Consider the following 26,773-nt stretch of genomic DNA (forward strand, 5'->3'; position numbering starts at 1 on the left):
GTTTGTGCTTTATAAAGTTTGCACCCTACAAGAATACAACTACATGTACCCAAATCTGGTGAAATATCCCCCCCCCCCCCGGTGCTATGTCGTGAGGAGTTACATATTATAACTAATTTTGTCTAGGCATGCTGTCGGCCGGCTAGCTCTGCGTGGCAGGGCTGTGTTACCGGCGTTATACGGTCGTAAGCGTATTAATATCTCCACTTGCAAAGCATCACTTTTTGAGTTGTCCAAGTTGCGGCTACAGAGTACAGAAATGTTGCAGATTGCCTGGTTGGCTGGTAGAGCGACGTCTCTAGCATTCCTGTCCCTCTCAAAATAACCTAACCTCCCTCCCTATTTTATGGTGAATGTCGGATGCTCGCCCGGCCTTTAATGGGCAGCCTAGTTCACCAAATGTTCATTGTGTATGATACTTAGACCAAGAAGGAACACAATACTGACATCATGGATGCTGAAAGTACACCTCCACCTGCGAAATACCGTAAAGTAAGCAAACCAGAGCACTCTATCAGCATATCTACTGTTGAAATGCACACAGGAGGTGAGCCACTACGCATTGTAACTTCGGGATTTCCAAACATCGAGGGCGAAACCATCTTGCAGAAACGACGCTATGTGAAAGAACACCTCGACCATCTGAGAAAATTGTTGATATTTGAGCCAAGAGGACATTTTGATATGTATGGAGTGATTCTCGTCAAATCAGACATACCAGAGGCTGATATAGCCGTCTTGTTCATGCACAACGAAGGCTACAGCACGATGTGTGGCCACGCGGTCATTGCTCTTGGGCGATTTGCCATCGACAACGGCTACGTGAAAGCTAAGGAGCCGGAAACAAACGTGAATATACAATGTCCGTGTGGCCTAGTGAGGGCGCAAGTCAAGTGCGAGAACGGGAAAAGCGGGTCGGTCGGGTTTGTCAGCGTCCCCGCATTTGCATTTGCCACAGGTGAGTTTGCTCGTAGGTATAGAGCCAAAAGAAATAAACAAAGTAAAATATGTAGGTTACTTTGCAAAGACCTCAAAGACCTCATTAGGCTGTTGGTGTGCCAACCATGCGCCAAATGTTTCCTTTGTTTGAAGTTCCTAATTAAAGAGAAAACGAAAACCAGGAAGGTATTTTGAAATATTCATGAACTGGTTCAAGATATACAAATTTAACTATTTGTTTCCAAATAATATTAACTGTCGACACCAATTATGTCCGGATGATCTATTATATCATGTTGGTTTTATATTTCACAAATCTATTGCATGATGGTCTGAACTAGAATTACAATTAAGCAATAATGTACCCCCTCCCGGCCCATAGTGGACGAAAGCAAACTTTGCATGACACTTAAAGGCATACAGTCACCTGTAATCTAAATATGCCCATATATGGTCAAAGGGGCGTTCCTTGGTATTCAATATGCCCATGTGAGGGCGCTGTTTTTAAAAAGCGGCCACCCGCTTAAAATCAGTGATTGGTTAGATTTTCTCTTTCCGTGGTAACTGTGGCAAAATTGGAACAGGTGACAGTATACCTTTAAATGTACAAGGCAAAGCCGGGTACATTATGGAGTATCTAGTTGCTTAAGTCATTATGGGCCAGGAGGGGGTACATTATTGATATAATTTTATAGTTTTCACGATACCAGTGAATTTGTAGATGTAGAAAACATCTGGGGCCACAATACTGGATAATGGGATACATTATCATTAATAATCTGAGGGGATGACGTCAGAAAATTCACTGGCATTGACAAAGGTGTAAGATAATATCAACTAAAACACCTGTGTTTCTCCCTTGCCTTTTTAACCCTTTGAGCGCTGCAATTTTTCCCACCAAAATTATAGTGTGCAACATTTTACCAATTTTGTGAATTTTTCTGTAATTTTTTTGACAATTTTTGACTAAATGGACATCACATTTTATTGGCTTCAGATTTTTATCAAAATTTTAGCAAAAATTAGAAAAAAATTGACTAGTGTATATTTTGATATAGGCGACAAAAATAGACTTTGGCGCTCAAAGGGTTAAAAGTCTGGAATGAACAAGTCTTATCAATATACAAAAGGCAGGTTCAGTGCAAATGTGTTGAACTGTATAAGAACAACTGGAAGATCTAGAATGACAGCTCAATAAATAAAATCAAATACAAATGGTAAATAATTTTAAATAAGCAAGCCTGAGATTTTAGCCCATCCAGCAGCTCAAATAGTATCTCCATACACCTGCATATAATTCAAAGGCAACAATTGATGTCAAATGAATATTGCTGAACTAAATCAACTCTACTGACCAGTAGCAGCTTACAAGGAAAACAAATGTTTATGTTATTCACAGCCCATAGCTTGATTGGTCATAAATTGGATGAAATTATCGAGAAAAAAAGGAGCAGTCAGTTTTCTTTCCTGCTATCCACTTTAATAACTGTCCTCAATAATCAAGATTTTTAGAGTGTTTACCACAGAACGTTTTCGTGTTCAGTTTAATCAATTATGCTTTTGGTTTCCTTACTTTTTTGTTCTAGATGTAGAAGTTGAGGTCGAAGGTCATGGCAAGGTCAAAGTTGACATCAGCTATGGTGGTGCTTTCTATGCATTTGTGTCGGCTGAAGAGTTTGGTCTTGATGTTTGCAACTCAGGAATTGAGAAACTGAAGAACACCGCCACAGCAGTGTCTGATGCCGTGAAGAAAACCGTTAAATTAGAACACCCAGACAGTGATGACTTGGCGTTCCTCTACGGCACCATTCTGACCGATGGTAAAGACGATTATTCCAGTGACCCAACCGCCAATGTTTGTGTCTTTGCTGATAAACAGGTACGAACCTATTTAGACCACAGTTTAAGTGAATAGTTCAAATTTGCTAACCCTCATGCATGCAAGCAAAGGTACTTGACTAGTAGTTCACATGAATGCTTTGAGTCATATCAAATGCAGGAATTTCTTGAATTTATTTGTGTCAGCCTATACCAGTATGTTATACATGTGAAACTATCTTATGTTAGAGGCAGTGTCTCAAGTCACTGACATGTCAATGAGCATAGATAAATTTTAACCATCTTCCCTCATTTTCTGCTAATCTTTACCTCAGTATGCTCTTGTCAAGTATCTTTCAAATTTGGTGTATAGAGTCACAGGGATAACCTCATATAAATATGTGAATTAAATGCTGATTAAATTTGCATATGTAAAATTTCAGGGTCAGACATAAATGTCCGATGATGTCATAGAGTACCAGGGGGTCAGGGGGTCAGGGTGCAAAGGGTCAAGTCAAAACTTCAATTTTACTGTAACCATTTATCTAGGAGCCTCAAAATCAAATCTGGTTTTGCTCCGAGGATGACTTCATCCAGATTGCAAAAAATGGCAGTGAAATATTGACATTAAAATTTTATTGCCTATGTACTCATGTTTTGTAAAAGCATCTTTTTCAAGCATACTCAATACACATTTACCAGTGTGGGTCATACAAACATGCAGTCATGTGGTATCACTGACGCTATTATTTGTGTGTGTACCGTATTCCACAGGTTGACAGATCTCCCACTGGATCTGGAGTCACAGCCAGGGTGGCCCTACAGCACCACAAAGGACAGATAGGTCTGAACCAGACCAGACTGTTCCAAAATGGGATGACGGGGTCAAAGTTCACAGGCAAGGCTGTCAGCCAAACAAAATGCGGCAAATTTGATGCTGTTACAGTGGAAGTGTCTGGGCATGCATTCTATACCGGTACGAGCACCTTCACTCTGGAGGACGACGATCCATTGAAGACTGGATTCTTAGCAAAGTAACTTTTATGCTCCAATCATATGTATGGATTATTTTATAATTTTAGATGAGAAAAGCACTTTGAGAATGAAAGTTGTAATCCTGCACTCAAACTTTCACAAACCCAACTCTTTTTTATAATTGAATATATCGATTAGAGGTCAAATTATAGATTCTATTTTCCTTAAAGTACCAAATTACCTGTAAGTAGTAATATTTGAATTCAAAATGGCTGCCATTTTCTGTGTTAGCTCTATGGAGGAAAGTGAAATGCGTGATTTTCACACAAAAGAGAAGATGAAAACTTTCATTTCTTATCCAGATTCATAGTGGGTCCACACAAGGTGTGGATCACTAAAGAATTATTTTTTTAAAATTTTTATGAGGATTTTTTACTTTTATATTTTCCAGTGGTTCATTTCTGCCAAAATGATGAAATCTAGTCTATATTCATAATGAGTATAAGTGTATTTTTTGTTGATGAAATAAAATCAGTACCCTAGAATATTGGAAGCTTCTTCACATTGTTATTAAATGTTCATTACCTGTAGATTTTGGTACATTTTTCATTATTTCATTATTTTTGTTTTCGTACTTAAAATGTGGTTTGTTGTTATTCTCCCAAAATAATGTTGCAATGTCAAGCATCCAGCTTGCTGACATGGCTTGAGATGTACAATCCTATAGACCTCTCTTCACAGTCACTCCACAATGCATTGCTGTAGCTGCTTCGAACATGTGTATGCAGAAACACCATAAAGAAACACCATGATGATCTTGAGGATCATTCACATAATTTTCTCGTGTATTATCTTTTTTGACCCAGGAATAGTGTTGCAAAGATTTCATATTTTCAATGGTTTGTTTAAAGGAAACCAAAACATGGTAAGTGATAGTTCTGAAATTAGCCATCTTGTATTCATTGGAGGGTCTGATTTATAAAGATAATCTAATCTGTTGTCAATGAGAATATCACGTACATACTTTGGCCAATTCCATATATACGTAGCATTACTGTGATATGATTTATTAAGTGCAATAAAGACTACTTTGGTCCACCTATCATTGTCCATTTTTTGTAATCTATCTAAGGTAATGTACACGTGATCTATCAAGCAAATTGTGAATATCCATCCAGCCCAGATCACCTGAAACTGCAGAGCTGGCAACATTTTTATTTTCTTTAAAAAAAAATTTTCAAATTGGTATTGTAAACTTCTCAATTTCCTGTCTTCCTTACTTTGTAACAACCATACACTGCTTCCATAGCTGATTGATGGCAAAACAATATTGGTCCATAGAACATCACCATGTAGAAAAAAGTGAAAACTATTATGATGATGAATGAGTGATTTACAGTATGCAATCAGTTTCATTCCTTTTTTGTAAATCATATTAAAATGTTCATGATCTTTTAATGATCTTGTGTCACGCCTAAATAATTATATGAATTGGTTTCTTTCAATATTAAATCACCTAATTTCCAAACTGTATCTTTTGTATGCAATTTCCTTCCAAAGTACATAATTTCTGACTTCTATTGATTAAATGTTAGTTTCCATTTTTCTGCAAAATTATTAGCGATGTTAAGAAGAGTTTGTAAATCTTTGTGATTATTTGCTATCGATGCAACATCATCAGCCCAAAAAAGCCCTGGTATATAAACTGTTTATCAATGTGAACACCTAGATTTGAATCATTCAGCATTTTTGCAAATTCATTAATATAAATTGAAAAAAGCAAAGGGCTGAGAACACACCCTTGTTTTACTCCTTCAGTAGTTTCAAAAGAATCTGTTTTAATGTCATTAAAGTTAACTTTAGTATGCACCCTATCATACATGTCATCAATGATTTTTTAGAGATTCCCTCTTATACCTACTTTCCATAAAATCACTCTCAAACCATCACGCCATGACCGGTCGAACGCTTTGGAAAAGTCTAAAAAAGCTACATATGTTGACTTATTCATTGACTTCCTCAAGGCAGCTATACCCTTCAAAAAATGTTATCCTCACAACGTCTATTACTTTGAAAGCCTCCCTGGATTTCTCCCAGTAATCTTATATTATTATTTTCAATATTGTTTCAATAGTTTTCGAATATAGTTTTGTGTATTGGTATAACTGTTCCTCTTACATTCATCAGGAATTTTACACAAGTTTTTAAGAGCATTAAAAAGGTAGGTCAACGATTGAGCCAAACTTTTACCACCCTTTTTCAAGAACTCATTAGGTATGTCATCTGGGCCACAAGATTTGCCTTTACTGTATGTCTTTTCACAAAGCACTTTACTGCTTATAGTAGATAAAGAATATTATTTTATGTATGTTTTTTTTGTTTTATGATTTGTGCACATATGGTGCTCATTGTCAGGATATTAATGAAAGTGTGGAACACTGAAAACCTAGTTTTGTAGTTTTTGAAAGATTCAGTGCTCACTTGATTTAGAATAAAGCCAAGCATTTTGGTCAGAGTTTTCTCGTCCAAAATCCTCTGCCAGGGAATATGAGAAATTTAAGTAATATTAAATAATTCTCGAGTTATCATAAACCTCTCTTTCATGTCATGGACGTAAAAGTTACATATAAAGTACCGAACACTATTGGGTGGCCGGAGGTATAATGCATGGCTAGGCGGCCCTCAAGATATTTGCCACAAACTTACGTGGTTACTAACAAAATGGTAGGCACTTGAATATTGTCAGTGACAGTCAGTTGACCGTGGTCGTTTTAGACGAACGGTACAGTACCAGAGATGGCCAGGTTACACCCAAGGAAACTTGTCATAGCGTATTTTCTTATTTCATTCTTGGGAATGATTGTCCTGATGATCAGATACGGTGAGTACACGACAATGTCATTCCGCGGGCCGAGCGCTCACCAAGCGACCGTACCGGAAGTAAGTCTTCACCGTCTTGGCTCCGTGGCCGATATATTAAACCACGGAGGGACCGTGATTAAACGCAGCAATATACAACTACTAGTGCTAGTGTAGTTCGTATTTTTAGCAGAACGACCATGGTCCTTATGTCATGACCAGGAAGAAAATCGTCGAGAACTTTAAACCCATTCTCCAACACCACAGTTCGGTTCTCAGCGCAGTCATTCACTGCTTGTACATGTTCCATGACCACTGGACTCGGGCCACATCACCAATCATCCTCCAGTCCTTCAGATCGTCTTCCTTTCGACGGGTTTAAAAAAACACTTTAATAATGATAAGGTACCAGCTGTGTGTATCGTAAATTAACAACAATAATTCTGAATAATTTGTTTTCTTGTCCCAACAAAAGATAAAGTAAGCTATCACGATACATTTTTTTGGAGAGTAAATGTGCTTGAATTTGTTCCAGAAAAATAAAGGACCAGATCATACCATATTCTCTGTAACTTCATTTACATGTCTGTTGTACCATTTTTGAAATTATAAAACTGTATTTATGTTCGCCAATTGGCTATTAACTGCAGATAGATACTCAAGTCTAAATTACTTTAATGTGAATGAACAAATTAACACATCAAGCAGTAATAGCTTACTTCCTATAGTCTGGGACATTTACATATGCAATGACCAACATTTCCCAGAAAAATCAATCAAACATTCCTTAAAAAAAATTAAACAAACAACCAAATCGTATGACAGTAACAACTCTGTGGATTTTTTTCTTTAAAAGTCAGAGTTTTCGAATTTTAGAAGCGGGGACGTTTATTAGTGGAGTGTTAATTTATTTCTGTTTTAATTGGGCATTTTGCAAAATATCAGTGATTGAGTAACCTGACATGTCACGTGACTACCAGCAAATTGCAACAGATGATTATGTTAAACAAGACTACGTTGCAAGAATACAATAATTTGTAAAGGTCGATCTAACTTGGAAAAGCTAAAATGAGAAAATGAATATTAATAATCCAGGTACTAATGCACAAACAACTTTTAAAATTCTGAAAATATAAAAACAACAGGAATTGAAAATTATGACAACACAAATATTGAGTGAGTGCATGCAAGCTGTGGTATGTTGCTATGCAGTTGGTATGCCTGCCTCTCCTACATTCATATGGAGAGAGTGTACTGTCATATGCGAAAAAACATGATATAAACAAATATATTATTTGCGCTGTTTGGCATACTTGTTTAGCAGTTCTCAGTGTGCCCTCTAAAAATGTGTCGTTCTGGAAACTTTGTGTCACGTAGGGGAACTGTGGAAAATTCTTTGCATCAACCCTATATCGTTACATGTATCCAAAAAATTTGCTTGCGTCACAGGCAATTCGTTTGCATCGTGGCGTGTCATATTGGCTAAGTTAGAGGGTACACTGGTTGTTCTTATTACCATATGTCACCTAGACGCACAGAACGCTGTACAACCATGGTATAATCATCACCATGGCATCATGGCTCTTCTGCCCTGCCAACCCAGTCAATGCATATGTGTTCTATCACAAGCACACAACACCTTCATTTTATTCAAACCCTGCTATAAATCCCACCCACATTAGTATTGCACTCCAGGGCAAGGGAAAATGTATGAAAAAAAGAATTGGCTTAATGATACTTTATTTTACAGATCATCAAACAACAGATTCAGTAACTTGCCTGTACCAGCATACATAATACGTATTTTGAGTGCATGCTACAAATGCAAACAGAAGCCATACACCTGAACATATTTAAACACACACAGTTCTTGCAAAATAGTTTATCACCATACACCATATTGGATGGTATGTGTTCTGAAAATAAGGGTCTGAAACAGCCATAGTATAAATACACAGGTTATAATCAGGTGTGAATCAATTGTTCATGTAATCAGGTACATGTGTATAGTCTTGGAGGTAGTTTGCATTTGATGCATGTAAGTTTGTCAGAAAGAAATGGCTTTTATAACAATTATATTCAGTTGTGTATGGCTTCAAAGATTTTGAGCTCGGCATTTAAACCTGTTCAATGCCATTATCCTATGCAGTGGTCCAACATGATGGTAGCATAAGTTCAAACTTTTGTATCAAAAGTGTACAGGCATAATACCATTCTTGCTGTATTCGTAATCTTATAAAGTATAAATTCAGTTGAACTACCGGTAGAATCTGGATATCACAACTAAATCTAGACATGAGAATTCAACACATTTCAATGTTATTAGTCCCCACGGACACCGTCCGGGGGGACTTATAGGTTTGGTCATGTCCGTGCGTGCGTGCGTGCGTGTGTGCGTGCGTCCGTCTGTTCACACAGATATCTCAGAGATGCAAGAAGCGATTTCATTCAAACTTGGTACAAGGATTACTTCATATGTCACACAGATGCACGTCGATTTGTTTTGGGATACGATCCAATATGGCCGCCAGGCGGCCATTTTATTACGATTTTTTCATGTACAGAGCCATAACTCAGACATGTTTCAACCAATTTTATTCAAAGTTGGTACAAGGACATTGACCAATGTCATAGATATGCACGTCAATTTTCTTTGTGATACGATCCAATATGGCCGCCAGGCGGCCATTTTATTACGATTTTTTCATGTACAGAGCCATAACTCAGACATGTTTCAAGTGATTTTATTCAAAGTTGGTACAAAGACATTGACCAATGTCATAGATATGCACGTCAATTTTTTTGTGATCGATCCAATATGGCCGCCAGGCGGCCATTTTATTATGATTTTTTCATGTACAGAGCCACAACTCAGACATGTTTCAACGATTTTATTCAACATTGCTACAAGGACATTGACCAATTTCATAGATATGCACGTCGATTTGTTTTGTGATACAATCCAATATGGCCGCTAGGCGGCCATTTTATTACAATTTTTTCATATACAGAGGCATAACTCAAGCATATCTCAACCGATTTTATTCAAAGTTGGTACAAGGACATTGACCAATGTCATAGATATGCACGTCAATTTGTTTTGTGATACGATCCAATATGGCTGCTGTGTGGTCATTTTGTTACGATTTTTTCATATACAGAGGCATAACTCAGGCATATCTCAACTGATTTTATTCAAAGTTGGTACAAGGACATTGACCTATGTCATACATATGTACATCGGTTTTTATGTGATACGATCCAATATGGTTGCTAGGCAGCCATTTTATTACGATGTTTTCATGTACAGAGCCATAACTCCGACATATTTCCACCAGTATCATTCAAAGTTGACATTGACCTATTTCATACATATGCTCGTCAATTTGTTTCACGTCATGTAGCAGTAACATGTCAATTATTGAAGTTTCGTAAGTAGGCTGATATGTCAAGAATATGTACTGCATCAAATTCATGAAACTTTATACAGATGTTAACCGATGTTAAGCTCACATTGCTTTAACATTGAAAAAGACATTTATCAGTGTCATTTTAATTAATTTGTAATTGCATAAGTAATGAACTTTCCTAATTAGGGTGATATAGCCACAAATTAATACAACGTCAAATGTGATGAAACTTGATACAGATGTTGATCTCATAGTGTTGTAAATACTGCATCAAACTTTATGAAATATGGTACCAGTGATAATCTGTTAAGTGTTAGAATTGTATGCAAAAATGTTTTGCAACATCCTGTGATTAATTCCTAGTTGACTCATTTTATGAACTTTAGGATGGTGGCCTACATTGGTTTTATGTTTTATCACCATGGAACTCATTCTTGGCCATTGAGCGCCATCTGTATCAAAGTATTTTTATCACAGACCTAATTAATGAAGAGGACTCTATCCTCTCTGAGGACATGTAATCAAAGTACCCATTATAACAAGTGGGGACTGTGTCATCAACGATGACTTGTTAATCTTAAAACTGGTCAATGTTTGATGTTTTCAAGTTTACTTTTCCCTCTGACAGGAATGAATTGCCCGGACTCCAGATCAGGGAATGAAGACTACAGATCAATTCTGGCAAAGGAAGAATCTCCGCTGAAACAGAGAGAAGAGGAATTAAATAAACTGGAAAAGAAACTCAGAACGTTGGACATTATTTTACGCCGACAGTTTCCCAATGCAGTGGAGTACATTTCACAAGTGCTTGATGACGACATTCCAACAATTTATGCTGTGACGCCGACGCACACCAGGCACGTGCAAAAGGCGGAGCTCACGAGACTGTCAAACACTTTCCTTCACGTGAAAAATTTTCACTGGATCGTTGTGGAGGATTCAGTTGCTAGGACTCCCCTGGTGACCAATTTTTTAGCTCAGACTGGCCTGAAGTATACTCATTTGAACATTGCTACTCCGTCAAGGTACAAAATGGGAGAGAATGATCCTCATTGGCTGAAGCCAAGGGGCGTAGAGCAGAGAAACCTGGCTGTTGATTGGTTGAGAGAAAATGTGAATGTTAATACGAGTCCTGGAGTTGTATACTTTGCTGATGATGACAACACTTACAGTTTACAGCTCTTTGAAGAGGTAAGCCAGAATATAATACAGTGTGTTTTTTTCTCACATACAAGTAGCTTCACAGAATTTAATTGAGTGGTACCGTGTATGCTGGTACCAAACCTATGATGCTCACACAAAGTCATGAATGAAATTTTTTATTACAGCCTGTCAACTGGAGTGAAGTTGAATTTCAAAGATTGACATTTAATATCTACTAAATCATTAAATGTGGTAAGACAACTGTATATTGTATAGATTACCTGGTCCTCATGTTAAACAAGAAACAGCAACAGCATGAGCATTCAGTTTGATATTCCAAAACTATCCTTGAACAAATTTATGAAGGTACAACAGATCAGCTATTGAATGTGCATGTTACATTTTCAAAAGCAAAATGTATATGTAAGATTCAATACATCAATTCATATTATAATGTGTAAAACTACTCACAGTACTATGTTCTGTAACTCTTATGATAATCGTTAATGTGTGATTTTTTTTTTTTCTCCAACCCGAGATGAGATACACAAAAAGAGTTTCTGTCTGGCCAGTAGGCATCACAGGGGGTTTAAAATTTGAACGTCCCATCGTCGGTGACATTGGTAAAGTGATAGGTTGGTATGCAGCATGGAGACCACAGCGGCCGTTTGCCATGGACATGGCTGGTTTTGCCGTCAACCTCAAACTCCTTGTGGATCACCCAACTGCTGCATTTGATATCACTGTCAAGAGAGGCTACTTGGAATCATCACTGCTTTCACAGTTGGTCAAAATGGAAGAACTTGAACCAAAAGCTGATATGTGCACAAAGGTTTGTACAAATCATTTAAGTGAATACGCATAAAACTAGTAACCATTTGTGACAATCTTTCAGTATTTTTGGTTTTGATTATTTAACATAATTTACCAATTATCATAATGCAAGGTGTATTGATAAAGAGGTGTGCTTATCGATAAGTACTGCACTCTAAACAAGAATTGTTCACATACTGTATGTGTGTGGTGTGTGTGTGCAGTGCAGGATCACATTCTGAAAGCTGAATATCTGAGATATTGCAATAGGCAGGAGAGTGAAATGAAAAACCTAGGTTGTGCAAAAAGCAAAAATTCAAAACTAGACATCTCACAAATGGTATCACACGTTATATTAAGTTATTTGCCACTGTTTTATCGTGTTCTTCACACTCCTTACAAAAAGTGATTCAAAATAAGAAAGAACACACCTGTTTCCTCAGACATTTGTGCACACCAATATAGTAGATGTTATATTCCTAACATTGTTGTTTCCGTACTTTTCCAGGTACTGGTTTGGCACACAAGAACAGAGAAACCCAAATGGAAAGAAGAAGACGCCATGATAGCAAAGGGCAAGCCGTCAGATCCCAGAGTTGAAGTCTAGCCTCTCTCACAGCCGCAATGCAAAAATTCTCTTCAGATAAAATATTTTGCAGAAGCAATTTTGCAGATGTCCAAGAAGAAGTGCTGCAATCCTAAAGTAATAAAACATACCCTTTCACCACCATGGTTTGGCCCAAAACCATTGTTAGTAATGGTGATTGTGGACCCGTTTACAGGGAATTGGGGGTGAATAGATTATACTTATAGAGTCATAATATTTATATATTTTTCTCTTATCATTGTATCTCTATAAAAATAACTATTTTCTGTGAGTTCAAAAAACACAACTATCATGATTCTGAACCGACAGTAAGGTAGATATTAAATATGTGGAGATTTTCAATCATGGATGTATGGCAAGAAAGTTGTTTTTTTCAGCTGCTAGATTTCAGTTGGCAGTTGACCCTTATCACTATGCATTTTGAATATCTGTGTGTGCTAAGAGATGAGTTTGTAGCTTTCTCGATGTAAGAGACTAAGACAGTAAGTTACTTAAAAAATGTGCATTACGTGCAGAGAGGGGAATGATTGTCTTTTTGTTGCCTAAAGTTTGTATAAAAGGAATTGTGCAGGTGTCATTAGTTTTGTTTGTTTTTTTACCGTTTTTTTTTTTAGGCATGCTTTTTTAAATTGGGTGATCAAAGTGAAAATTGTTTTGGAAGATGATATTTCCACAGGGTCCAGCATTTTATTGTTTTGAACACAGGGACAGCAAGCACTCAACAATTAAACATTCTGATTGATACATACATGCATGCCTGAACTGTGTGCCTGTCTTTCTCTCTAACTTTCTCTTGTAACATTTTACAGTTAACTTAAAGGTATGAAGAAGGATCCCCTTCTATCTTTGACTGTGCTATCTGGTAATCACTCTGGAAGTGCACAGGGTGATCTTCCATAGTGGTGATTGGTAGCACTTGCCTGTGATGGACGTTAGGGTAGTCAATGCACAGATATGGACTGTTTTCTTTGAAATGCTGTACAGAGAAAGTGAAGGGCTAGACGGGTGCACCATGCAGACTTGTGTGTATGTTCAGTAATGAACATTTATTTAATGTATGTAATAAGCAATTCAGTGCACACCCGTCTCATTTTGATTATTAGTGAAAGTGTCACTTAAACTTGAGCTTGCTGCCTGGGAGTCAACATTCCCACTGTGAAATAATTCATGTATTTGATCTGAGATTATTTCTATGTAAAATATTTGTGGTCTTATCGTAAGATCTAGCAAAATACACTTGTCAGTTAGCCTACCCATGAAAATTGTCAATTTATGGTCAACTGGCAGTTCAATTGGTAGTATACTGTGCTACACAGGGTATGTTGCCAGGTGGTGCCCCATGAATCCCAAAGATGCCAAGCACTGAATGGACTTTTTACAGGCACAAGATTATGCAAGAGATAAAAAGTCAAAGTTTTTGGGTCTCTATAAATGAAATGTGGAAATAAATCATAATTGTTGTTGTTGAGAGTGAGTAGTTCAAGCAATGGAGTATTTCTATACCCAAATATTACTTTAGATTCAAACACAGCATGTTGGTATAGAAATCGTTAAGGTGTCACATACCTCAAAACAGAGTTTTAAATTTTGCGGAAGGAATGTTTGTTTATTTTCTTTCATGATCAAAAATAAAAATCAGGGGTTGCTGTGCAAAGTTTAGGAATAAGGAAACAATGGTACCTATTAACCAATATTTTCTTTTAAAAAATGTATAATCCACTCAAAATTCATAGATTGCCCTGCCATATTGAGTGTCATGGGAAATTTAAGGTCACAGCTAAGAATTTTGACTAGAAATCAACTTTTTGTATTTATTTATTATAATGTTTTCGTGTGAAATATTTTATTAGTATTTGAGTAGTTACTTTTTTGCATGGGTGAGGGTAACTGTTTCAATATTGTTTTGACCAAAATGCTGCTGTTTTATATGCAAGTACCCAAATTTTGAATCAGGCAGAAGAGTAGTCAGTGGGATAACATTTCACAGTGTTGGTAGAATTAGTGGTAGCTACTTAAAATACCAGTATGTCCAAAACAGTTGGATGTTGAAAGATACTTTTTACCGACATTTTCATTTACACTTTTGCACAATCATGAACACCAACTCTAGCAGAATAGAATGTTAGTTTGACATTCGCTCATTAACTCATAAAATGGTTGTATGCTGATTTCGTATCACTCATAGGTGAAATGTTACTTTCTCATCTGTCTGTCTGCCTGCATGGAATGATATTATATCACAAAGCCACTCTCACAGTCAAATACCAACTTTTCCATCAAGGCCATGACTATTTAGAGTAGTCACAGTTGGGAACACCATACCAGTTATTGAATCACATGAATCTATGAGGATAAGTTGAAACAAGTCTGGAAAATAGAAATCTTAAGTTGGTGTATTCCCTCAAAACCTATCGTCCACTATCATTACCGATACCTTCTTATTCTTAGTTAGTTTGTAAATGTAAACTTGTGTTGTGTTGTGTTGTATTGTACATTGAAAAAAACCTGACTCATTTGTCTTCAGTGAAAAAACATTCACTATTGTAAACACATTTTTGAATTTATGTATATTTTGTGTAAAAAAACACTGCCTTAATGAAATGGCACCAAAATTATATATAACTTGGTTTTGTGTTTTACTGCCCAACTAACATAATATTACAGCTGCATTTGGGGCAACCATGTTTGCATTTTGTTTCTCATGACAAAGCCTATGACAAAAGATGAGTTGTCAGATCAAGTTGGCCACAAATCACATAGAAAAAAATCTTTAGTTTCCAGCTTACACTTACCACATTGTCTTTTGTTTATATTATTGCGAGCTTTTACGTGATGTTGATAATCAAACTTTCTTCCATAAATTCCATCTGATTTGATGTGACATCAGCTCAGCACATGTCAGCAGTTTGAGCTTGAATGTTTATGATATTTTTGAAATACCAAAATAACATCTGTTGTTGGTAGTTAGTTTGAACTTTAATTTCTCATATATTCAGGGAGGTCATGATTACAACAGAAACGTTCAGAAATGTCAATGTGGGGCAGATCGTCCGTGTAGCCGACACGAACACGAAGTGTCTGTTACCGGCTACCAAAAACTATTGAAAATAGTCAAGAATGAGCTACAAAATCACTATCAGTTTTAAGTGCAGGTAGAATAAGTCTGTGCCTTTGTATAAAATACTATAAAAATAGTAGAAAGTGAACAACCAGCTGAAAGTTAGTTGAGGAGACCTTAACCGCATATCATTTGCATCTCATTGTCGGCTACATGGACTGTGTGCCCAATGTGGTAACGTGAATTATGCTGTGAAGTTTTGTAGTGTTTGCAACATACACACACACAAACAGATGGTTTATATTTGTACAATGATAGTCACAAATGATTTGACCCCTCTGTGATTAAACAAAAGACCCTAATATTGACCTCTTTTGAAAGGATGGAGTTTTAGTCTTTCCAGCTTTTCAGGAAACCTATTTGAACATTTTCTTGACATAGCCTCAAAACAAGGTTGGTCAGATTGAAAGAAATGAAGGAAATTCCCATTACTGCCGAAAAAAATACATGTATTTATCACAGGAGTGCAATTTAATTTGTCGTATGTCTTTTCAATCAACTGTACCAAAATTCGGTAACCAGGCTTTCCACCTTTCACCTTTGCTTCCTATTTTTTATAAACGCACATGGCAAACAACGCCAATGGCAAACGGGTCTATCAATTTATACACAGGTAGCTGATATGCCTTTGTGTATGTCCAAACAGCAAACCTATTGGTACAGATACAAAACGCATTATCTATCACCTAATATGTATGATATTACAAGCTTTGTCAATACCAGTGAATTTTGTGACATCATCTCCACAGATTATTTCATCAAATATATTATGGAGTGCAAAGTTTGCTTGAGTCAATTATTGGCCGGGGGTGGGGGGTGGAGAGACATATTGCTTTAATAAAATGTTATATTGGATAATAAACTGCCAGGGAATGTGTCCAGACTAAGCAGATTGGATTTTCCGGCATTGAAACCATAAAAATTTGATTGATAGAATAATCCATGTTTTCCCAAGTCTTTTGCATCAGTGTTTTCCTGAATTTTCATTTCTTGATGCAAATCAGAATAATTGTTTTTGACAAAGTATGCAGGAGTACGTTATTAATTCAGTTTGACCAAAAGCCAAGTTTGTTTGTCTTTTCCATTTGTTGAGTTGTTACCTAAAAAAAATTTGTTCTGCTTGGTTATGTCAACTCTGTTCAGAACGCAAACATTTTCAGTGGTATTCTTCGATTGTGTAACCGTGATGAACTTTTGCAAGTTCGTCACATTACTCTTCTCCAACACTTTCTGCCTTTATAGGCTGTAGGGCTGTCACTTTCTTAAAATTTTGCTTTTGGTTTGATTTAAACTTGGGTCAAATAAAATTTTACATTACTGAATTCACTTTGTCGTCATTTGTATATTTTCCAAAGCCATAATTTGGAAAGACCTTTGACTCACAGATGGACATTTCTTGAAGAGATTGGCAACTTGTCCTGCATTGATATGGTTACACTTACACAAAATTACTACGTTCATGGGCCTAGCCAACTTATCTCGAATTCCTTCATGTGTCAATGTTCCAATCCTCTGTCGATTTCTTTTGTGATCTGATCAAATACCATTGACCTTGGTGTTAACTTTCAGTGTCACTTTTCAATACTAATCTTCAACAAGAAAATGCATGTTTGTTGAAATTATTTATTTTAACATTTTATTTTGGTCTTGGCTGCAATAAAAGGAAATTTTATAACATATATACAACAGTTGTAAACTTTTGTTCTCTATTTGACGTTTCTCTGATACATAACATATGAAAACAGTTATTTGCTTGTTACATGAAATGAAGAGATGACATGGAACAATGTTTATTTTCTGAGGTGACTTTACAGTAGACTGAAAGATCCATCGCTCGAGATGCTCCCTACGCTCCCCTCCTCTTACGTAAGAGGGGAAGCGTAGAGAGCGCCCACGAGCGACAGATCTTCCGGTCTAACTGTACAGGCTCGTGTTTCTATTTTATCATCAGTGAATGACAAAGACTCAACAATCAATCACAACACAATTCTTGTGGAGAAGCCCACTCAGAAAAATGCAAACACCAGCCGTCACAGACACTGATCATATTGCTGGGAAATCCAAAGTCAATGGAAAAAATTCTACAACAGATAAGATGCAGCAATGGCAAGATTTGTTTTCAAAGACACCAGAACAACAACAATAACATTTAATGCTTCATACAGCACCAACCAACGTGGATAACATTTCCCCTTAACAAGTTTTGAGAACAATAATCCGCATGTCATAAGATATTGCTGTAAATGTACACTTGCTGATTATAGCAGACAGGACCAATTATGCTAGACATAATTAATGCCAGGCATAATTGAGCTTGTCTAGAAAATGACTAGGCTTTTCTGTTTAATGTCCACCTCCCACTAACCCTAGACCAAATATTTCACGACTATTACACATAAACAGTGCTGCTTGCTCAATTGAAGTATTGTATTTTTTGAAAATTCTTTGAATTGTATTCCAATCATGCTAATTTGTTTTTGCAAATTGCCATTTTCAAATCTAGAACATTTTCTGTGGCTGGATTGTCCATCAAAGATGGCATCAGTAAACAGTACTCAAAAGGCTGAAAAAAATTGTCAAAACACAAGGTCAACACAAAATACCAGGTATTTACCCTGTACATTAAATGGAACTTGCACAGTAGTCTGGTTGGCTGGAATCACTAACTTTTGTGAGATAAAACTCTGTTAAATGTAGTGTTTAAAACTGTTTGCACAGTGTATTTCGACAAAGGACTTACAACATCAGTTGATATGACATATAGCAGAGGTACTTTCTTACTTGCTTCCAGGAAATTTGAAGCTGGAAAGAGATATCAACAATACTACTGGAAATGTCCGTGGATATGTTTCAGTGAAGTACAGCTTCTAGTGATTTGGAGGTAGTCAAGTTTTCAAGTACAAATCCATACTTAACAAAGGACTCCACAGGTTTTGCAGTGAGGCTACAACAGGCGATTGTGGGCTTGGTAGTCTGCTTGATCAATCGATCATCTGCTCGATCTGTCCATCATGTACTCTTTGCTCTGCCCTCTACCGATGTATTTTAGATGCCGTAGAGGGCAGAGCAACAAGTATGCCATAGATAGATCAAGCAGATGATCAATCTTTCGATCAAGTGGCCTACCCAGTTCACAAAGGCCTGTGGAGGTTACATGGCTAATCATTCCATCTCCGATGAATCAATGCTAGCTGAAATTTATTATGAGTGTTCTAAATTATTGAATCTGGAACATGCTACAACATTATATTTTTCAAACAACTGTACCTGTGGTAACACTGAAAAAATAACACATGTAGAGCTGCATGTGGTCAGTTCATACCAGTTGGCCTGGGATGATTACACCGTTACCTTTATAAAAGTAAACTTGTGAAAATGGTCACTTTCATGCCTACACAATGTCCTGCCCTGAACAGACACCATACACTTACAGCCTGTCAAGATACCATGGATGTGTCGTCTGCTGATATGTTATTTTATGCCAAGGTGGGCAACGTCAGTGTAATCAAGATTTTTTTTTAGACTATTTGGGGGGTGGGGGGTGGGGGGGTGTAGCAGTATTTTCACACATGTTCGATAAACAGCTCCAGACTCCTACTGTTCTTTCTGTAGTATTTCAGTAAGTATTATCCAAATGATTGCAAATAAAGAGAAATCATATCTGTAGACAATTCCTAAAGAAAGAGCTGAATAATCCATGCTAAATGGCTTATGGTTACTTGGTGTTGAATAAAGAATTGTTGCACTGGTATGATTATATGCTACACCGAAATCAGACCAACCATGACCTAAATTTATGAAACAATGACCAATACTAAGCACAGAGCCTTACGGTGTCAAAAGTAAAATGTTTATCATTTACGGCTGAAAACCTTGAGAACAAAGTATCTCTAAATACAGCATTGAATTTAATTGCCAGTTTTCAATAAAGATATCTGTGCTTCTTAAGTGATCTCACCCTGATCACAGAACAGTAGGCTGAACTTTTTGATTATGAAAACATCAAGCTGGCACAACTTTAATGCGAGGCAGGATGGACCCATTCAGTGCCTGTATTTGCCAGCTGTCACAGTCAGTGACTGACTGATATTACTCAGGTAAGTCAAACACTCCATTGTTGTTTTATCAAAGATCTGAACCAAAAGACAGTTCTATAATGTACAATGAGATGGAGAATCAGTTTACGGAGCAGCAATGCAAAGAGCACCCAATACCAACAGATCTTGCACTCATTTTATGGGCATTGTTGTTTTGTTTGCTGTAGTGAGAGCCAGGTTTTCGATAATCATAGATACATTCTTAGGCGTTATCTTCTTTCTCTACTTTCAATTGAAGACATACTTGCAACAAAACTGGAAGCAATCAGCCACAAAAATTACACTTGCATCTTATTGGTTGGCACATTTTCAGCATTACGACCTTTTTGACAATTATTGGGTCAACACTTTCAATAACAGACAAAGTTCTTTAACCTTTGCACCCTGTTAGGCTGTAAATCTCATCCTGACATCATAAGAGGGTTGAAAAAATGGTCAAGCCGACAAAAACGTAATACACTGAAAAATTACCAAAGCAGCTCCAATATACAGCATTTTTTTTTCTGATTGACATATATGTATATAATGTCAATTTGATGATGATATGCAGAAATCACCAAAGCACCTCTGATATATAAAGCGATTGTGTTCTGATGATATGCTGAAGTGATATTGACGACGCAGACAAGCAGGCTGCAGCACACTTTGCATAGAGGGGGTATCTGGAATGATGTCACTGAAAGACCAGTCATCATCATGTATGCTTCACAGACACATCACATCATCAGCATTTAAGTTTCCGTTTTCATGGACAGTTCCAAGGCTGCCTGCAACATTTCCTCCTCCGTCATGTCACTGACGGGTTTCCTCTCCTCATTGTCTCTGTCACTCACATGAATTTCCTGAGAAGTCCTATCACTTTGAGAGTCCTGAGATTCTAGAGAGGACCCATCCTCTGACAGAAATTCTGCTTGCAACGCTTCACTGGAATCACTCCTGTGTTTTTCCTCTTCTTGGGGTTTGCTTTTTTGCTCCTGCTGTTGCTGTTGTCTGTGAATGAAGCAAGAGACAGTAAAACTAGGTATTTGATACTAATCATGCTCTTAACAGTGTTGCTCAAATTCCAACAGAGCAGATGCAACATTGTCATTTGAACACAACAAGATTGAAGGGATTAGATAAATTATTGGACTCTTTTACTTGGCATTTACGCATACATCAAGTCTTGTTTATTTCATTTGTTTTAATCCAACCATCAAACAGGTGAAAGCAAAATTACAGGACAAAGTGCCCATTACCAAATTATTGAATTAGGAATAAGGTGCCAATACCATGCTCAAACCCTCAAAGTCCCTGAATTTGAGAATGAGCCCTATTCCCTACAAACCCCTCATGTTAAAATTTTTCCTCTAACCTCTCTGGATTGGAAGATAATGACAGCTAAAAATCATTTTCACGAGACCTTACGCAAACAAAATTTAGCAGCAAACGTTGACAGGTGTACATTCATGCAATCATGAAATTACATCTTAGTTCATTGAATACAAAACAATGTAACTGTCACTGCTCATGATATTACGCATCTTGCCGAGAATGTTCACTCTGCAAAAGTAGACAGATTATACTGGTGTACAATGCTTGACTTACCTACCTACAATGGTGTATACTTATATTGCTTATGTAAAAAATCCCTGTCTTCTGCTAACCACGTATTATTTTACCTACCTGCTAAAGTATTCCTGTCTTTTACGCCGCATTTCATCGATGTCAACCTCTTTTTGGGTGTCTTCTATATCTTCAGCTTCTGTTATTCCTGTGAAACATTAAGAATGCTCAATTATGTTGAGTCAAGTGTGTTCAGATGAAAATGTTTCAACTTCGCAAACAAACTTTCTTGAACTCTACAGAACTACTAGAAGACTGAGTTTAAAATTCCTCTCAAACACTAAAGTAACTATAAATGACCAACAATTGACATCTCTGCAGGAGGTCCCCTTTCATTTTATAAACAATACAATAAATAGTTTGTACGATTAATTTAGTTCTAACTAATGAAACTTCATGCTTTGTAATCTTCAACCTGAGAATACTGAACTCTCTAACAATGTAGCTTTCTTTTCAGCCCCATTGCAATTATATGCAAGTCAAAACGTAGGACACAAAGTCCTGCTTTACCCTGCATGCTGAGTCTGATAGCCTCTCGTAGCTGCTCTTCTTCAGTTTCTTCATCTGTGTCTAGGTATTGTCGATTTGCCGCCAGGGCTTTCTGTAAATCATCCATGTTGACTCCCCGTGAGGATGAGGCTGATGACGACGCCCCACTAGTACTGGCCTCATTGGATTCTTTTCTGAGTTCACTGAGAAGTTTTGGTCTCTCTGTCTGTGTTGCTTTGACTACTTGGAGTACCTGGTCCGCCTCACATTCTGGTAGATTACCTAACACTAAGAATATTGAATACCCTGAAAGATAAGGTGGAACTTTTGTGAGACTGCTATCATTCCAGTATTTTCAGTTCCATTGGAGCTTGAAATAGCACTTTTTTCTTCAAAGGTTTCTGGAAGGGCAGTTGCAATGAATTTACATCGATGGCATGGATATGATAAACACAGCAACACAAATATCAATAGTACTAATGGTGTAAGCATATGAGTGTGCGTATCCTTAGTCAGAATATCTCGTCAGAGAAAATATGCTACTTTGGACAGAAATTTCATTCACATGAGATGAAAATACAATGTGGCCAGTAGTTCAATTTGAAGAAATGGGCGAATTGATTTCTGTGTAGCCATTTTTTAGACCTGGTTCAAGTCTGTGAGTTCAGTCCTCGATAAAAGGTCAAGATATGTGTTTCATTTGACATCTGAAGGTTTGAGTGTATGTGACACAGACTTTGATCAAAACTAGCTACAACATGTTCAGTGCAGTCTCCACTCTGCTTCCATAGCAAAAGTGTTTTTAAGGTAAAATTTAACATGTAAAATGAAATCTGGGAAATATTTGAGAAGCTGCTGAAAACGATTTCGTCTCCAGTTCACTGACTCTGGCAAATCTGTCATTTTGTGTGCATATAAATTAACTTGCTTAGTTTGGTATTTTCTTGTAACAGTCACTTTCTTCCCAAATCTGTGGAAGAATTAGCAACTATTTGAGATTTACTCTCACCTTCTTGCTGTAGTTGGGCTAAAAACATTGATAGATATGTGTCTGATATAAGTTCTGGTCCGGTGAGAAGTGAATTCAGATTAAACCATTGGTGACCTAACTTTCGCACTGTAAACCAGTGTTCCCTGTAGTTACATATAAAGGCTTTAACTAGCCTTGCAGAAAAAGAAAAATGATACAACAGATTAAACACTACCTCATTGAAAAGAGACTACATTCAATATGCTTACGCAAAGCAGTGGCAGACAATATCACCCAGTTTTGAAATGTACCAGTTGTTTTCAGGCCATATCTCTGACATATCTTCCAAAAAGGGCAGCATTGACGAAAGGGATAGAAATATTTCATCCTCAATGACCCCTTAGTAAACAAATCATTATATTGAATTATCTGTCATCGGAAACATTTTATGAAAAAAAGATGAAGTGATGCCAATATGCGTGGAAAGATTTCACCTTCAACACAAAAGAACAAGAAATCAAAGATTCATATACTATGCTTACATAAGTTTATCTATCTGTTGGTACAAACAATTCTCCTTTTCAGTAGTAGGTGTACATTCACATGAATTATGTGATGTCACTCAGTTTATCAAAACTAAAGTACTCAGGGAAGGCATTATCAACCTAAATGAAGGCATAAGCTATTCAGAGTTCTAATTGAATTCATTGAATATTCATACTGGTTTATGTCTTTATTATAAATAAATAAATACTTGAATGATCATACCACTCTACATGTCTGAATAAGATTATAAATAAGTAAAATAAGTGGATCAATCAATCAATTAATCAATACATTGAAAAATGTAAATACCCCTTCCCTTCCAAAAAGAGCTTGAACAAGATATTTTTTACAAATTTAGATAATTGAATGCAGTTTATTTCTGACTCACCCAAGGTCTAGATTTGAGCCTGCAGCTATTTGGTCACTACAGTACGGTTCAAGTTCTAATCCCCACACAGTCAGAGCACTGCTGATGACTTGAACTGAAAAGAATCCACTATCATCCATATTACCTGATGGTTGCTGTATTTAAATGTAAGACACAAGATAGACGTGTTGATATTTCATTTTTTTACATTTATGTCAATATCAAATAATGGCTTTACCATTTATCAAAACAATTGCTCTTGGCTGTAAAGTCATCATGTGTACATAGCTGGTGACCATTAGTATTTCAGAAATAATAGATTAATCCTCTTTCTCCCAAGTTGTATGTATTTCTATGGTTTGTCTATGGAGCCTGGTAGAAAGAGGATTAATATGTTGCTTCCTGGAAGAGTTGAAAATGCAAAATACATTTCCACATCAATAAATAGACATTGAACATTGATAAATTTGATGAAAATCTTGTCAATCTCAAAACTTACACAGGTAAGTGTTTGGCAGTTATTCTTATGAAGTATCTGCTCCCAGCTTGCTTTGGTCATAGGGTCTATGCTTTGGTGCAGTTCACATCACAGCAATATCTTAGGAAATGGCAGTGCAATATACATATATAACTTTCATCACAATATAACCAAGTTCAATACTAAAAGCAACATTAACACTGAAATTTACTTTCTGCAGAAGTGAACTTGGGTGGTTTTGTTTGACATTTTTTCCTGACGATCATCACAGACAATTATTGCATGAAAATTCTGAAATTCTGTTTACCTCGAGGAATTTCAGATACTCTGGTGAGGTGACACCCCCTTCAGCCATTCTTTTCATTTCTTCTTCATCTAACTCTCTTGCTAATGATGCAAGCTCCACCGCTGTGAAATACTCTCCTGTAAGAAATGACATTTCAATCACAGATCAATTTTGCTGACACTCATCAGTTAAACACTTTTGCCAGTTTGACATTCTATTTTGCAATGTTGGAGCTAAAATAGGAAGCCAATCGTACTTTACAGAAAAAAAACATGTGTCATATCTGGCTTTTGATAAGTCTATGTTCAACTGACTGACTTAAGATGGAAAGCATTTGGCATTCTCAAGTTGGATTAATTACAGCAAGATTCTAAGTGCGTAACATTTGGATTACACAAATGATAAATTACTCTTGTGCAGTTTATATAGTATCTTGACTCTTGACCATTTTTTCCGGCAGGGGAAGCAAAATACTCAATCTTTACGCAAGATTGTAATTTAAAGTTGTTATTTTTCACTGGAATTTAATTTAACTATTTTGATGTTCAAGACATTTTAAGTAGGATTTAAATTCACTAGCTTTTCTGGTAAACAATATGTATTTTTTTGTGTTAGTATTGGTAGTTATTCACATTCTCTTGAGTATGAGCCCTGATGAAAACTATTGAATAGTAACTTGGTCACTCAATAAAAGTGTAAATAAACAAATAAATAAATATATAAATGTACTGTTATTAATCATTTTCATTGGGTTTTAATGTAGTTGAATTCATCTATCAGTGAATATAACAAAATCACATCCGAGTGAATAATTAATGCCTTTACAGTATCCAATCAATATTGCATCCATTTCTAGTTTTAACATTTCACAACAGGCATGATCATCGAAACACACAAAGCAATGTAAGACTCTGTGATTATAACCACATTCCAAATTTCTTCAAATTTTTTTGATGTTGCATACTATCAATATATATACAACAGTCTGAAATCATAGACAGTTGAAGCTTTTACTCTCTGTGCTGAAACGGACAGTGGTTATTCAAATATCCATCTTGACCTATATAAGGATGGACCACATCTCTATGACCATGAAATGAGGATGGGTGCAAGATCAACAGCCATAATTGGTAAATCATAAGATTACTCCATACTATGTATAACTTGTTAATTCTTACCTTGTAGGAGGGCATTTAAACAGTGTTGTGCACAAAGGGATCCCTCTTGCTGTGTGAAAATAAGAAAATAAAAATTCGAAGTTCAATTTTAATTTGATATTTGCAATGTTATGAACTACCAAAGATACTTCTGTACTATCCATGATTTATTTTCATCCGGATAATATTGGGAGAAAAGATTCTTGGCTATTAATGTGAACATCAAAATAACAATTATTATTATTTTATTATTATCATCATCATCATTATTAACCAAAGCAACAATTTTGTGACACCCTAGCTGGTCACAAGGCTAAAACCATTGAGTTTGCCAGAGCATGGAGATAGAAAGAAGGATTCTTTCTTTCTACTTCCATGGCCAGAGTAGTTTGGTTTCCGTTTCCACTCCAAAGTGTCAATAGATCTGTTGTCAATGCTCAAATGAACAAATTTGGCAATAGGTACGGCAAATAAATAAACTGGAAGTGTCCTGAACATTGAGAATATTGCATCGAGAGGGAAGTAGTTGTCAAATCATGCAAATGTCATTTTATTGCGAGTGCAAACTGGGAGTTCCTCCTCTACTATGTTCACCTTTGTAATAAGGGATAGGGTGGTGAAATGGTCACTCAAAGTGATTGAAAGTAGACTTCTTCTTCCCATCTTGTTTCGTTGAATATGTGGTATATGCCAAAACAATATAGTATTCGTTAAAACATGGAGGTAGCTTCCTGGTTGAAATAAGTAGTTGCCAAACAACAGCCATTCGTTTCACATGTACATTGGACTGAAATATTGAAAGGTTGCTCCGGTAGTGTACCCCTTGCGCAGGTGCAACTTACTGACTTTTCGAAATATTTTCTTCTCACGATACTATTCTAAAGACAACGGTTTAGTTTAAAAGAAGCGGTACACAAACTTGCGGAGAAGTTTCTTTCTTGCAAAACTGTGCACTTCACTCGACTCGTTCTTACCTTTTCGTGAAAGATGGCATCCATGTTGGGAGTGACGTCATTCTCAAGAGGCATTCCCAGCGTTCCAAATTATGCAAATCAAAACCAATCACAGACGATATTCCAAACATTCTAGCCAATCA

General features: G+C 36.6%; 3 protein-coding genes across 3 annotated transcripts; 2 read left to right on the forward strand and 1 right to left on the reverse strand.

Moving 5' to 3' along the window:
• Positions 1–341: 341 nt before the first annotated feature.
• Positions 342–5,190, forward strand: LOC139149592 (trans-L-3-hydroxyproline dehydratase-like). Its single transcript, XM_070721420.1, has 3 exons — positions 342–958; positions 2,526–2,818; positions 3,532–5,190. The coding sequence occupies exons 1-3, from the start codon at positions 451–453 to the stop codon at positions 3,793–3,795; spliced, it is 1,065 nt and encodes a 354-aa protein (XP_070577521.1). The 5' UTR covers positions 342–450; the 3' UTR covers positions 3,796–5,190.
• A 1,236-nt stretch (positions 5,191–6,426) lies between these two features.
• On the forward strand, positions 6,427–17,004 carry LOC139149593 (galactosylgalactosylxylosylprotein 3-beta-glucuronosyltransferase 3-like). Its single transcript, XM_070721421.1, has 4 exons — positions 6,427–6,613; positions 10,630–11,192; positions 11,683–11,976; positions 12,466–17,004. The coding sequence occupies exons 1-4, from the start codon at positions 6,529–6,531 to the stop codon at positions 12,562–12,564; spliced, it is 1,041 nt and encodes a 346-aa protein (XP_070577522.1). The 5' UTR covers positions 6,427–6,528; the 3' UTR covers positions 12,565–17,004.
• A 287-nt stretch (positions 17,005–17,291) lies between these two features.
• LOC139149591 (ataxin-3-like) lies at positions 17,292–26,755 on the reverse strand. The gene is made up of 8 exons (XM_070721419.1): positions 26,652–26,755; positions 25,699–25,747; positions 24,542–24,657; positions 23,778–23,911; positions 22,883–23,037; positions 21,895–22,179; positions 21,445–21,532; positions 17,292–20,769 (listed from the first exon to the last, which is right to left on the reverse strand). The coding sequence occupies exons 1-8, from the start codon at positions 26,703–26,705 to the stop codon at positions 20,511–20,513; spliced, it is 1,140 nt and encodes a 379-aa protein (XP_070577520.1). The 5' UTR covers positions 26,706–26,755; the 3' UTR covers positions 17,292–20,510.
• Between the last annotated feature and the right edge of the window lie 18 nt (positions 26,756–26,773).

Source organism: Ptychodera flava, chromosome 14, assembly GCF_041260155.1.
Source record: "Ptychodera flava strain L36383 chromosome 14, AS_Pfla_20210202, whole genome shotgun sequence".
In the NCBI taxonomy this organism is placed as follows: Eukaryota; Metazoa; Hemichordata; class Enteropneusta; family Ptychoderidae; genus Ptychodera; species Ptychodera flava.